The sequence below is a fragment of the Zosterops lateralis genome, assembly GCF_965231275.1.
Source record: "Zosterops lateralis genome assembly, chromosome: 4".
Taxonomy (NCBI): domain Eukaryota; kingdom Metazoa; phylum Chordata; class Aves; order Passeriformes; family Zosteropidae; genus Zosterops; species Zosterops lateralis.
In genome coordinates, this window is record NC_139765.1 from 2,192,995 (window position 1) to 2,207,558 (window position 14,564).

Sequence of the window (14,564 nt, forward strand, 5' to 3'; positions counted from 1 at the left end):
AACACTCGACCATCGCTGGAACAGCCCAGGTGCTGTAAGAAACCTGACTGTTGGTGCTCATGGCTTGAAAAATTGTTGGGTGTTTCTCCAGTGATGCACAGAGGTGCCTGCCGGGTGCAGAAGGGTGTGCACATCTGAGGCTTCAGCCTGGCTTTTCGGATAAAGAAAGAGGCTGGTAAGAGGCAAATCCTGCAGGTGGGATAAGTCCTTGTCATGCCTCCTTTACACAATGACTCAGCAGTGAAAATTCCTCTCCAAAGTGCCGGGACGTTCATCTTGGCTGATGGGCCATAACACCAGGTGTGCATTTCTTAATTTCCTTTTAGATCTCATCCTGACCATCCACATCAGGATTTATTTTATTCGCAAGGGCACTCAGTGATCAGGAGCCCTGCTCTTGGAGCAGCCAATGCACTTTTGGAGCTATTTGGACATTAGAAGTGGCAATTCTCAGGAGCTGGCAGCTTTTGTCCAAGGAACACTGCACCGTGAGCTCACCCTTCAGTGTGAGCCATTCCTTCATCTGGGCTCCTTTTCTGGGCTTTTTCAGACTTCTGCCTGCTACCTGCTTTGGAAGTGACTGAGTTCTGCAGGCAAAGCTTAAAATATTCTTAAGACACACCACTCCTCCTAACTGAACGCCCAGGGCTCTCACATTGGTCATTAGCAAAAGCTGCTTCACTAATTTCCACCAGGTAGATTTAGTCCCCGTTTAACCTCCAGTGTCCTTTTGCACTTTGCTCAGGTGGTTTCATTCTCTGTAGGCAATTTATGGCTTCATGGTTCTTCTCTCTCCCCTTCCTCCCTTCTGCCGGGCAGTTACCACACAAACCAGTAATAGGAAAGGGAAGATCACTAAATTTAAACTATTGCTGAGAGCCTTTACCACGGCCAAGGTGCTGAATCATTAGTGCCCTTCTGCTCCAAAGGTCCTACAAATATCCACATCCCTCCTGTGATGATTTGGGGCAGTTTTTACTGTCCCCGATGCCTCGACTGAAAACTAAGAATGGAAGAGTTGTGCAGTGTGAGCAGGTTCCCCGTTACCTGTCCAGTGGTTTTGCAGCTGGGCTGGGCTCCAGATAACCCCTGTGAAAGCCTCCCTTGCACTGTCTCCTTTTCAGAGAGGCACAGAGGTGTCTGACACAGGGCTGAGAGTGCTGCCAGATGTGTTGTGTGCAGACAGCACATCTGTCCCAGAAGGCACAGGCGAAGCGATCTGTATTAAAGCACCAAGAACCGCCAGCGAAAACCTATTTTCTCCCAGCCCCCTCGGTGGCCGGGAGGCGGCGCAGGGCGGCTCCAAGTTTCACTTTCTGTGCCTGTTCCCGGCCGAGCGGGAAATGAAAACTGCTCGGCGGGGCGGGCGCTGCTGATGCCGCTGTCTGACGCGGCGGGGCCGCCCCGCTGCTCTGCGCTCCTCCCGCTGCCCGCTGCCCTTATCCCGCTGGCCTCTTGAATCCTCCCCGATTCAGCTCCCCGCAGCTGAGTTTAGCCCCGCTGGGGTCCGAATCCTGCTGTCCTCCTGGATCCTCGCTGCCGAAACCTCGCTGATCTCCCGGATGCCGCTGTCCTCTCAAATCCTGCTGTGCTCCCGAATTCTGCTGCCCTCCCGAATCCTCGCTGTCCTCCCGGATCCAGCTCCCCGCAGCTGAGTTTATCCCGCTGGGGTCCTGAATTCTGCTGTCCTCCCGAACCTCGCTGTTCTCCCAAACCTCTCTTCTCTCCCGAATCTCTCTTCCCTCCCAAACCTCTCTTCTCTCCCGAATCTCTCTGCCTTCCCAAACTTCTCTTCCCTCCCAAACCTCTCTTCCCTCCCAAACCTCTCTTCTCTCCCAAACCTCTCTTCTCTCCCAAACCTCTCTTCTCACCCAAACCTCTCCTCCCTCCCAAACCTCTCTGCCCTCCTGGATCTCTCCTCCCTCCCAACCCTCTCCTCCCTCCCAAACCTCTCTTCCCTCCCAAACCCCGCTGTCCCCCCGCTCCCCGGATGAGCGGCTCCGGTTCGGGCAGACTCGCGGTGCCATCCCCGCTTTGCCTCTACTCTGTGAGCCTGAAATCCAGCTGGGAGCGCTGCTGGTCCTGCGGGAATTGGTGAGCAGAAGCCGTTTTTTAATGCTGGTTTGTGAGATTGGATGCTGGAGGCGCCAACAGGGAAAGAAATAGAGAGGGGAATAATAACGGAGAATAGTTCGGCGGCTAAGGGGGAATTGTCCTTCCAGTTGCATCCCAGAGAAGTGTGGAGGTGATGAAGCTCTTAGGTGCTTCTTTCCCCTCAAGGGTGGGTGGTCACACTGAGCTCTGCTGGACCCCTTCGAGGAGCACCTCAGGGGGACCACAGAAATATAGAATAGTTTGGGTTGGAAGGGAGTTTGAAGATCATCCAGTTCCAACCCCTGCCCTCAGCACTAGAATAGATCAGATCCTTTCTACTGGAATAGAATCCTCAGAGCCTCATCCAAGCTGGCCTTCCCACCTGCCCCAGCATCATCTGCACCCCAAGATTCCCATGAAGGAAAAGGAGCTGACAGGGAAAGGACCAAAAGTGCCAGAGGTGGGAGCCTGTGTTGGGCACAGGGGTAACGGGGAGTGAAGGGACAATTTGGGGTTTGTCATGAGGATTCAGTGTCTGGGGAGGGCAGATGGACACTGGAGCAGGGCAGGGTTAAAAGGAGGATGCTGGGCTGGCTGAGGGAGAGGATTGGGGTCGATGGTTATGGGATGGAGGGTGTCACTGCTCCCTGTTCTCTGCCACACATGAGCTGAGGTACCCAGTCCTGATGTGCAAAGGAACCCAAGAGACAACGCTGCTCCTCCAGAGAGAGAGGAGAGAAATGGGAGGCAGGAGGAGAACCTGCTGCTCAGTCCCTTGGCTCACTCACCAGTTGTTTTCTATCCTTGTGCAGGGAAAAGGAGGTCAAGTGCAAGTCTTAGCAAGGCTGTATTTCTGATAGCCCAAACAAGGCGGTTCCAAGGGTTGGGAAGTTCTGTTTGTGTCTCACGACAGGATCCCTGATAGTGGTGACTGGGAGAGAATGTCATGGAACCAGAGATATAAATCCTCCTGTACCCCCTGCACCTTCCTGCCCTAATATCCCTAAGATCTTCCAACTTTTCCTTGAGCCACCCAAAGCCATTCAGGCCCGTGCTTGCTCTTTAATCCTCCTTTTCTTGACAAAACCTGTGTCTTGCAGGTTTGTTTTATCCCCAGTATCTCTAGCTGTTGTTTAGCTACCTCTGCACTGCCTGCCCCTATTTTTTCTGTCTCTTTTAACATCCCCACTACCTGTGAGAATCCCTTACCTTCATCCACACCAGCTAAACCCTCCAAGATGGGCTCCCACTCCAGCTCAGCTTTCAGAAACCCGAACGCGTCGTTAAATCATCTCCAGGAAAACAGGCGGTCTGTGTTCAGGCTCTGTTTTGACAAGGGAGAAATCAGATTAAATTTATCTTTCTAATCACCCAGTTTGGGTATAAAAAATAGTGTTCTTGAATCTGTCTTTCTGAGTTTATTTTTTTCCCCCCCAAAAAACATTCTCAGCAAATTCTACACTATTTGGTGAATCTTATTGTGCAACACTTAGAGTTCAAAAGTAATCTCCAAAAGTAAGCAATCAAATGTACAGTTGGAAATAAGGATTACTTAAGCTTAAAGTAAAAATCAGGGAAAAAAGATCCATTTCTATTTTCTCTGCCTGAATCTTCAGTAACTGTGATATTTGACACTATTAGGCAGAGTTAACCCAAAACTATGATTTTAAAGCAAAGATTTTATTTTTTTTTTAATGAAAGGCAGAACCAGGATTTTGCTTATTTCCCTTTCTTAGTAGCTTTTCTTTGTTCTTTCAGTGCTTGGCCTTAAGTTGATTTTACATGCTGTTTAATATTTGTAGAATAATAATTTCTGAACATTTCAATTTGTTGGGTCTCTACACCTCGTCGCTGTGAATATCTGCTTTTTTTTCTGACTCTCTCTCCATGTGGGGTGGGCAGTGGGTTTTTAGAAAGTTACATTTATTGCGCAGCTGAATTTGAACTTTTATCAGATTATTTTGTATATTTTATTTTGCTTTAGTAGCTGAGTCACAGGAGACTGTCAGAGTAATGGCCTGTTGAATCCTCCCTTAAAAAAATCAAGGAATTATAATGGTTCTCTTGCACGGACAGTTACTTTTCCTGTGATCACTTGAAGGAACAGAAAAAGAAACTGATTATGTTGGTGCTGAAATGTCTTTCAGAATTACAGCCCAAACGGCCACAGCAGTGCTGTGACTCAGGCACGTAAAACCAATGCAGGGAGCCCAGTACAGAAACCAAAGGTGCTTATCTGGTCAGAAGAGAAGGTGAAACTTGACCTTGTCAATACTTGGGCTACTTTATTTGATAAAAGATTGTGGTTTTTTTAAACAGAACAGTTTTGCAGCATCTGCTTTTGGGCAATTTTAATCACCTCATTTACTCAATCTTTCCAAACAGGGATATTTGGATTTCCTTGGCTAGGTGGAGCCTGTTCTGTGGAAATGAAGGCTCATTTATTTATTTAACCACAAGGGGAAGACAGGATGAGCAATTGTCGTCAGGCTCCCTTTCTGTTCCCTTAGCAATGGCCTGCACACCTCAACACCCATTTTAATTCAAATATCACATATGCTGTTGCATGATTTTATTAATATTCCAGGCCCAGAATGGGACTCTGAGCAACCTGATCTAGTGGGTGACATCCCTAGATTAAACTAGATGATCTTTAAGGTTCTTTTACAACCCAAACCATCCAGTGATTTTTTGATTTCACCTTTCTCATGATGAAAATGTCTCTGCAGTTCTTCTGTCCCTGAGCAATCCTGTTGATGGGACAAAGAAGTGGACGTCAAGAAATAAGCAAGAAACCAGAGGTGGTACTGAGTGAGATCATGGAGGCAGAAATTGAAGTACAAAGTAATAAAGAGGAAACCCAAGAGGTGAAGCCCAAAAACCAGAAGCTGATGTCGGTCTTTGGTGTGGCAGACTTAAAAAATGGTAATAATGTTTTGCCTCTTCTTCACTGTCATATTTTCTATTTTTCATGCCTGCTTTTCTGTTCTCTGTCCATAAGCTCAATTTTCTCCTATTCTTTACCTCTTCACTGAGGATTATAGAGATGATTCTCATTTTGCCTTGCCAAGTAACCATTCTGAGGTTTTTTTAGAATGGAATACATGAAGATCTCAGAGCTTTTCCCCTATTTAAGTCCTCAAATTGGCCATTGCAGCCAAAACCTCCTAATTGTTGGCTCTGTCTCTTTCCAAACACAGCCAGCATTGCTGGATTTGCTTGGACTAGGGACTAGACCCTGGTTATTCTCCTCATGCAGACATTCTTTGCCTCCTGTTGTTATATTTTATGTTTAGGTGTGTTACGAGGGGACTGAAAATGGAGGAACTGGGAGAAATTTGAGCATCATTAGCCAGGTTTACTTGGATTTTTTTTCTGTCACTTGCCAAACAAAAATGAATGTTATCTGCTTGAGAAACAGAAGAATAGATTAAACAGAAGAGTAGATTGAACAGAAGAATAGATTTTTTTGACCAAGATGCTGGGCTTATGCACCGAATTCCTGAACATGCCCAAGAAGAGTTTGCCACTTTCAGATCATTTTCACTTTTTTTTCCTGTACCAATCCCCAGGCCTCACTTCCCCTTTTTCTCCCCTGCAGCAGCTGTTGGACTGTACAACCTTGGCCAGAGCTGCTGCCTGAACTCCCTGCTCCAGGTGTTCCTCATGAACATCCGTTTCACCAGGATACTCCGAAGGTACCACCTCCTTGAGCTGCCTCAGATATTTCCATTGTCTCCACTCCTTTTTTTTTTTTTTAATGTGGGATGTACATTGGAAGGTTTGGATCCCAGAGGTGCTATCAGGATGCTGTTGGTGCCTTGTTGTGCCTGTCATGCACTGCCAGGCCCTGTAAAGGTAGAAGTTGCAGTGCTCAGGCTTGTTAATCATCTCTGCTTCACGTTCTGAACTGAGTCTTTGTGGCTTTGTGTATCTCTCTTTTCCCTTACAGGATGTGATTCTATTCCAGGTTTACTCACAGGCTGTTACAATAAAGGGTGTGTCACCTGTAGCCATATCCACTATTAATTTTGTCACTTGGAGCATGTAAACATAAACATGCCCTAATCCCTGGCCTCTGACAGAGAAGAGTGTTCATTCAACAGATTCACATCATGAACACCTAAAATTACTTTGTTTTGCTTGACTGTTGTCCCTGCCTGTTTTGAGGAGGATTTGGGCTTCTGTCTCCCTGCTGACCACAATAATAACTGGTTTGATTTTTGTTTCCAGTCTACTCACTTCACTGCAGATTTAATCATCTGAGTGGATCATTCCTATTCAGGCCTTTCTTACATGCTCACTACTGATCAGAGGAGAAAAGAAGACAAATTACAGACATGCAGAAGTGATAAATGTCATAAATGGACAAAGCTAAATAATGTAGACTCTAAGGTTACCATGCTTATTTGAAGAAAAAAAAAAACCAAACCTGTGGGCTATGGTAAATTTAGGGGAGAATTAAGAGGTTTTGTTGGCATATAGTTGAAATACAAGCATTATGATGTATGTGCCCAAGAGATTTTGAGGGCATATTGAGAGTGAGGACATCAATGGGTGGGAGGCAATAAAGGTTTGAAATTGGGTGTAACTGATGTTGTTCCTAGAGGCCAGAAAGCACTTGAGGTCCTGCTTGGCTTGACTCTTATTCTGGAAAAAGGCAACTTAAAATGTTGGCTTTAGAACTGTCAGCCTGCACTGTGGGATGAGCTAGTGCAGGTGGCTGCTCTCCCTTTTCACTTCTTTTGCTGAAAATTCTGAACCCATTCTGATTCCTCTTGAGCTGCTGCCTCTGCTACTGACCCATGCTCCTTCTGGTGTGATGTCTGATATTTCTCCACTGTACTTTTTAATTCCAACTGGTGTTTCTTCTCCCTCTTCCAGGATCACAGTGCCACTGTCTCCTGCTCAGAGGAGGAGCAATGTCCCCTACCAGATGCTCCTGCTGTTGGAGGAGATGCAGTGTGGCAAGTGCAAAGCTGTTGGTCCCACAGAGCTGGCTCGCTGCCTTGCAGAGCACAGAGTGAAATGTAAGCAGCCCTTGCCTGGTGCCCACCTCTGCAGTGCACACTCCAACATCTCCCCCAGGAATCCAGAAATTCCAGGAGTTACACAGTGCTCTTTGCAGCTGCCTCCCAGCTGAGTGCAATGATGTGTCTTAATTGTGAAGAGAGGAAAAAAACCCCAAAAAAACCAAAAAACCCGTCTGGATATATTTGCTGATATTCAAAGGGTGGGAAGGCTATCAGACTGGTGGAAGATTGAGCTGTGGAGGGCAGAGAGGACAGTTCATTGTTTGATTTATCTTGCTGCACTGGCACCATGATAGTGAAAGAGCTGCTGTTTTTTATTAGAAGGAAGGGAGAGTGTGGAAAAGAGAGGGACTTCACACAGATCCCCCTCCTGATCCTTCTTATAAGGGCAGAGAGAAGAATTTTCAGGCTAAATCTCCCAGCTGGTCAAAGCTCTAAGAGAGAGAGGTTTTTAATGCGTGAGTGACCAGTGACAATGGGATGCCAAGAGTGTATGTGTAAAAATACACAGGGTATAATCAAATGCCCTTATTTTTGTCATATAAAAGCCCAAACAGAACAGGGGAGGTGCCCTGACCTTTACAAAAGAGGAACACAAGATAAACTCAGTATCTATCCCTGTTTGCATCATTTCTCTCCTGACTCTAAATGGCTTTGCAGTCACCCATCTCTCTTCCAGTTAAAGAGAGATAAGGATCAAGATTTGTACTATCTGCTGTGTGAGACATATGGATAGACCCTCCTGTCATTTTAATCTCAGCACTCAGGAGCATTTTAGCCTTCATGGGGCATGAGGGGATGGGGGAAACAGGTCTGTGGAGTAATAAAGGTGAAAAAGAGAACTGAATCCTCCCTGGATTGTTTCTGAGGAAGATTCAAAGGGGACTGCTTAAGTGCCATAGAAAATATAGGACAAGGGGTTGTGGCTTGAAACAGAGAGCTGGTTTGGATTAAACATTGGGAAGAAGTTGTTTTGTTTTTTTTTTTCCTGTGGGAGTGGTGAGACACTGATGCAGGATGCCCAGAGAAGCTGTGGATGCTGCATCTCTGCAGGTGTTCAAGGCCAGATTAGAAGGTGTTTCCTGGTCTAGTGGAAGGTGTCTTTGCCCACGTTTAAGGCTCCTTCCAGCCCAAACCATTCTCTGATGCTGTGAAATGCAGCCCTCAGCTCAGTGAGCCACCTGAGCCCTCCTCTGGCAGGTATTGAGTGTCCCCTTGTCCCTGCAGCTGGTGACAAGGACAGGACTTTTGCACTGGGTGCTACAAACCCTCCTGTCTCTTCCCACTGCCTGCTCAGGTCACACAGAGAAATTGCAGTTCTGTCTCTGCAGGGAGGAACAAGGGACAAGGGACTGGATCTGAAATAAATCTCCCTTTGCCATTTGTGGGAGACCTCTGCTCGGTTTGTTCATGATACTGACTGAGGTTGTATTTTGTTTGTGCAGTGTTTGTGCAGCACGATGCTGCTCAGCTCTTTCTGACTCTCTGGAACTTGTTGAAGAAGCAGATGAAAAAGCCAGAGCTGGTAAGGATGGTGACTGAAATGAACCTTTGCCCCTTTTATCATGTGTGGTTTCCTCTGCTCCTTGAAGGATCCCATTCACTGGAGATTGTCCTAAGTTAAATTTTTAAAATTATCTTCTCTTTCTTTGCATATTTCAAGTGGGACAGAGAATCTTTGTTTCATAAGCTTTGACATTTTGAATCGCAATTAAGTTTTGCTTATCCTGCTTTCAGGGCGTGCCAGCCTCCATTCTAATGGGAGAGCTGATTAATAACTTAAAGATTGATCTTTTTGCAGCATTGTATTTATTTATATTTAATTTGTTTCTTCCCCAAATTTATGTAAGCACTTCTTGGTGTATCTTGACACAGCTTTTCCATCCTTTGAAGTCAGCCACATGCATTTCATTATAATTAGTCACTGATAGTATATGATGTATATAACAGCTCATCCCATGGGACTGGGAAGGGAAAAGTGACTCTTCCCTGAGTGCCACAGTTTTATTAATACAGAAGACAGGCTCCTGTTGCAGTTTCAAGCAAAACAAAACAATTCTGCATCAAAGCAGATATTTAACTCTCTGATCTTACAGGCTGTGTCTTTCCCCTCTGTTAGGGAATGAGAGGAAGGAGTTGTTCTCCTTTAAATTGTGGAAAGTACCCCGCCCACAAAAGTAATTTTCACATCTTGGTTCCAACCTTAAAGCAATAACCTTGCTTGAAATGTGTGACCACACAGCCTTTCCCACCCACAGGGAAACAGCTCAGCTCTCTTCTTCATAAAACTTATTTTGGCCTTTTTTTTTTCACTCCTCCAGGTTGAAGAGCTGAGTGATTTGTACATGATCTGCATACAGGAGCACCTGGCCTGTCAGAAATGCTCTTTGGAAATAAAGAGCAACAGCACCATGTTAACCCTTCCACTCCCAATGCTGGATGCCAATTCCTACAGGCTGAAGACTCTGGTAAGTTTAGCAGCAGCACTGTTCCCTTTGGAGATGATTCCCCTCTGTTCATAGTGGATTTTTCAAATGCCAGTGGACCACTGGGCTTTATTGGGTCTCTGACCACTTTATACTGTTTCAGCAAAAAGGAGCTGCTTGGAAAAGCTCTAAGGCTTTGAAGTAGGTGTAAAAGACATTTATACATCAATACCTTCTTTGTGGAATATTAGTACCTTTTTTTTTTTTTTTTCCCAGTTATTGCAATCACAGCAGCAAGGAGAAATGAGGTATCATTTGTTTCAGGCTGCTAGGTCCTTTCAGTCCTTGGTCCTTTGAAGAAAACATGCCTTCTGTAACTTTGCTGTTTGCTTGGACCCTCTGAAATAATGTAGAAATAAAAAATCTTGAAGGAATTCTGTTGTAAGAAGTCTCTGTCTTCTTAGGAGGACTCTCTGCGGTACTTCTTCAATCCAGAGGAGCTGACTGGACAAAACATGTGTTTCTGCCAACAATGTGGGAGGAAAACAGCTTTCCTGCAGGTAATAGGAGAATTATTTCCCCATATCTCATATCCAGAACTCCCTTGAGGGCTGGGGAGGGTTGGGAAAGGACTCAACCATATCAGTTTAAGAGGAGAGCAACAACTCAGATTTGCCAGCAGAGCAGAGCCAGTGAGATGTAAACCACAGGCATCTTTCCTCTTGTTAGGAAGGAGGTTCCTTGTCACAAGGAAATTGATTTTCCTCTCCTCACCCACCTAGGCTGCCAGCCTAGGGCTAGGGAAGCACAGGAGAAGTGAATCAGCCCTTGGGACACCCAAGGCTGAGTGCTGATGGCACTAAAGCTGAGCAGCTTGGCTCTCACAGCTCTGTTATGGGGATGTGCAGGTGGGATACAAAGCTTTGGCATCTGCTGTCCTGTGGGATTGGCAGATATTCCCTGAAACACTGGCTCCTCTCCATTCTACACACACTGGGTGGCAGTGGCTGTTTGCACCCTTCCTCCCCAGTTTTCATTTGCATTTTTTGTTGCTTTAAAGAGCACGAAGCTCATCCACCTGCCACAGATTCTGACCCTGCACCTAAAGCGCTTCTACTTTGAGAGATCCTCCTGCACATACAAGCTCAGTCACTCCCTGCCATTCCCACAAGAGCTTGATCTCAGGAAAGTCCTGACAGAAGATCAGTGCCTTGCAGATGACAGGGAAAAGGTGAGATGCTCCTGTTCAAGAAGGGCAGATTTTCTTCTCCTCTCTGCTCTCTTCTCATAAAAATTGAAGAGATCACACCAATACTTGTCTCAGTTCAAAGTGCCTGTTTTAAAAATCTGTGTCTCAGACTTTTCCTGTGCCTGGTGCTGTCTTACATCCCATAGTTTTCACTGGTTCAGCCATTATTCAACATTCTGTGCTCAGATTAAACCACCAAAGGCACTGGAGGTTCCTGCCTTAAGGACAAAAGCCAGGCTTTGCAGATCTCACCTGTCCAAGGCAGGGGAACTCTATTCCTGGTATTTCCCATGCAGTATTGTTGGTATTGTCGGCCACAGGGTTTGGCATTGCTGCCCACAACAGCTTTACCAGGCAGTTGAGGTGGATCTGCCCCACTGTGGATGTGTTTCTCTTTCTGGGAAATAACAAGGGGAAGTGTGGCAACTACAGAAGTCACCGCTGCAGCGTTGGCTGTGGTGAACCTCTGTGCTGCTCCTTTGCTGTCCTGCTTTTTTCACACTCCTCTGGGCTCCAGGGAGGCTGACAGGCAGAACTCTGAGGGTAAGAGAAAAAAAAAAAAAAAAAAAAAAAAAAAAAAAAAAAAAAAAAAAAAAAAAGGCAGGATACTTAAGGCCAATCTGACTTTTTTTCCTTACAAAATGCACATCCTTGCTGCCCTGCTTCTCTCCAGCCCAAGGCAGATGAGAATTGCTGCACTGAAAGTTGCTCTTGGTGTCTCTGCAGGCTACCTGGCAGTATCAGCTCTTTGCTGTGGTTGCTCATTCAGGATCCACCAGCTTTGGCCATTACTGTGCCTACGTTTGGAGCCTCACAGAGTGTAAATGGTATTGCTTCAACGACTCTGAGGTTTGCCAGGTGAGCAGAGCGAGGCACGTTTCCTTTGCACCTTCCTGGCCACTCCTCCAGGTGTCATCCAGCCTGACTGGCTGCTGACTAAAGAGAAACAGGAAAGGAAACTGAGGATGCAGAGCTTTGCCCACCTCTGCTATAGGATGATCTGAGTCTCACTTCTGTACCAAACAAGGCCTCAGGTTGTGATTTGCAGAAGCAGCCACTTGCTGAGTATCCCATTCAATGTACATCTGTCTCATGTATACATCCAGAACTGCTTTTCCTCCAAGAGTAAAAGCAATAAACCAATTCATTGAAAGGTGTTTAGTTCCTGGAAATGCCACTTACACCACTCTTAGGAGAACTCCTGGGATGGTATCATAATGTGTCCGTCTCTTAAAGAGTTTTTACCACTCTGTTCTTGTGTGTTTTTCCTCTCTAGGTGTCTTGGGATGATGTTAAATGCACCTATGGACATTCTGGCAGCTACTGGTATGCAAACATATCCCTGATTTCTCCTGTTGCTGCTCTGGACTTTGGGATGAGGGTGGCAAAGAGAGGGAAGACAAATTGCTTTGGGCTGCATATTGCCTGGGGGGTGGTGGGGATGCAGGAGATTTATCAGTCAGGATTTCTCCATGCTCTTATTTTGATGCATCATAAGAAAATGAGAGATAACAGGAGGGAGATAATCTCTCCTATAAACTGTAGCACTGCCAGGGCATCTTGGAAACACTGGAGAGGACCAGCTAAGTTGACCTAAAGCTCAGAAATCTGAGCAGGAGCAATTCTGGGATGTTACTTGCAACCTAGATCTTCACACTTTGTGTTTTGCTTTCTCTTTGCCTCCACAGGAGAGAAACAGCCTATCTCCTGTTTTACATGAAAAAACACCCTCAGTAGCCTGGCCCAGGAGTATCAGAACACCTCTGAAAGCTGTACACTGTCCGTGGAGCTCAGCACCTCTGTGCCACTGTGCACATGGGCAAATGTTCCACAAGAAAGGCTTTCTGCACTCAGCAGCCTCAGCCTTCACATATATTTATGAAAAAAGTGCAGCAGACACTCAGCTAGAGAAAGGACCTGGGAACTGTGGCAACTAGAGACCTTTTCTTTTGTGTGGGTTTTTTTTTTTTTTTTTTTAATATTTATGTGACTCTACATGTTCATTTCCTCTTTAAAAGATGGTGAAGTTGGTCCTTGTCTCTGCTGCCTTACCATTTTCCTTAGTGCTGATGCCTGGATTTCCCAGTCCAGGGGAAGTGTTTGGCCTGAAAGCCTGTGATCTGGCCAGGAGACCCCAAAAACCACCCCAGAAACAACAGGAGGAAGGATCAGAACCCTTAAGACACACACAGCAGTGGCACACACTCCTTAAAACCTCCCAGAGAATGAATCACTGCAGGGGCTGAGATGTGTCAAGGGGTGTTTTAAATCAAGAGCTCTTGGAGCAGTTCTGATTTCCAAGATGAGTTTGTGTAAATTTGTGCAGGTGATTATTATTTCAGCAGGCTTATCAGGCTTTTAGATACATTTTCTTTCCTGTAGAGGAAAATATTCTGAGCAGCAGAGATTCTGATTAGTGATTTTGCACAACACAGGCCATACATGCTGACAGGGGAGGTGAGATGCCTCCATGTGCTTGAACTTTTGGGATTTTTGGTTGTGTGGCTTTTAAAACACTTGTGTCTTTAACTCTTGATGATCCTCCTGGACTGAGGATCCCAGGAGTTTGAGATCTGGAAGTATCTTCAACCTAATACACCCTATGACTGTATCTTTACAAAGGTGCTGTTTTTTGTGGGACTAAGCAATTACAAAATTATATTAAAATTATATAAATTATATAAAACTAATGTAGATATACTACCATCTGTGTATAACCTATTTTCATTTTGGTAACGATGATGGAGTTCACAAATCATGTCCATTTTCTGAAGGTAAACTGAGAAATCTTAGAGCATAGCTGTGAAATTACTCTTCCATGGTGTAGCAGGTATTTATTTTGCTGTGTTAGCAAGGTCCATTATTCTGTTCAGCTCTGCATTTGTATTATTTAAAAAAAAATAAAAAATCCCAGTGTATTGTTTGCCATCAGGATGAGGAATTTTCAGCCTGTTCACCTTCAGGAATGCACTGAACTCTTTCTAAAGCATCTTGCAATGGGTGAGTAAGAAAAACAAGTTTCTGTTTGCTTTTCCAACACTTTGCCTCTGTGAAGGAGCTGAAAAAAGCTGCACTTTCAGGAACTGAGAAATTAATAGGATTAGAATCTGACCTTTCTAATTACCAGTAACTTGAAATTTAAAAACTTATGCTTATAAAAAATGCCTTAAATGCATCATAACCTTCCAGGGATGTCACTTATTAAGGAAAAAAATTGCAGAGATATATTTAAGAATCTTTTCAGTCAGTGAAAAAAATAAATAATTTCAGTGGAAAGTAATCAGTGTTTTTTTTGAATAAAATATTATGATTTTTCCTTAGAAAAATCAGTCTTGTGGTTTATTCTTGATCTGTTCTTCCCAAACACTGTGAATGAAGGTCAAGTATTCAGGGTAGAGCTGCTGCTAATGTTTATCCCCATGAGCCAAGGAAAACCAGCTAAACCTGGACACTTCACCCATGTGCTGGAGGCACAGTGAGTTTGTTTTCAGGTTTGCTGTGCCCTGAAAGCTGAAATTGCTTCCACATGCAGATGGGAGGGAGGGAGGATGAGCAAACCGCAGGGCAGTGCAAAAACTCAGCTTTAAAAACTGCCCCAGCTGAGCTGCTCTTCCAAAAAGTCACCTTGGCTGCCTCTGTGTCCACAGCAAAGCCCAGCCTTGTGCTGGACAAAGTGCCCAAGGAGTTATTTTGATCCAGGGAACCCCATTTCAGCCCAGTGCCTGGGGTTCAGTGCTGAACAGGCATAACAGAGTGGTGAGA

At 45.2% G+C, this 14,564-nt stretch overlaps 1 protein-coding gene across 3 annotated transcripts; it reads left to right on the forward strand.

Annotated features, from left to right (window-relative positions):
* Window positions 1–1,693: 1,693 nt before the first annotated feature.
* On the forward strand, window positions 1,694–14,040 carry USP18 (ubiquitin specific peptidase 18). 3 transcript variants are annotated; one of them, XM_083859757.1, is made up of 11 exons: window positions 1,694–2,094; window positions 4,824–5,019; window positions 5,696–5,792; window positions 6,979–7,124; window positions 8,573–8,652; window positions 9,449–9,595; window positions 10,018–10,113; window positions 10,614–10,784; window positions 11,529–11,660; window positions 12,079–12,128; window positions 12,491–14,040. In XM_083859757.1, exons 2-11 carry the CDS (start codon window positions 4,851–4,853, stop codon window positions 12,537–12,539), a joined length of 1,137 nt encoding a protein of 378 aa, XP_083715883.1. In that variant the 5' UTR covers window positions 1,694–2,094; window positions 4,824–4,850; the 3' UTR covers window positions 12,540–14,040. The 3 variants fall into 3 exon arrangements, with proteins under 3 accessions (XP_083715883.1, XP_083715885.1, XP_083715884.1); XM_083859759.1 differs by having other exon boundaries at window positions 5,699–5,792; XM_083859758.1 differs by lacking the exon at window positions 1,694–2,094 and adding an exon at window positions 4,262–4,322.
* The last annotated feature ends 524 nt before the right edge of the window (window positions 14,041–14,564 follow it).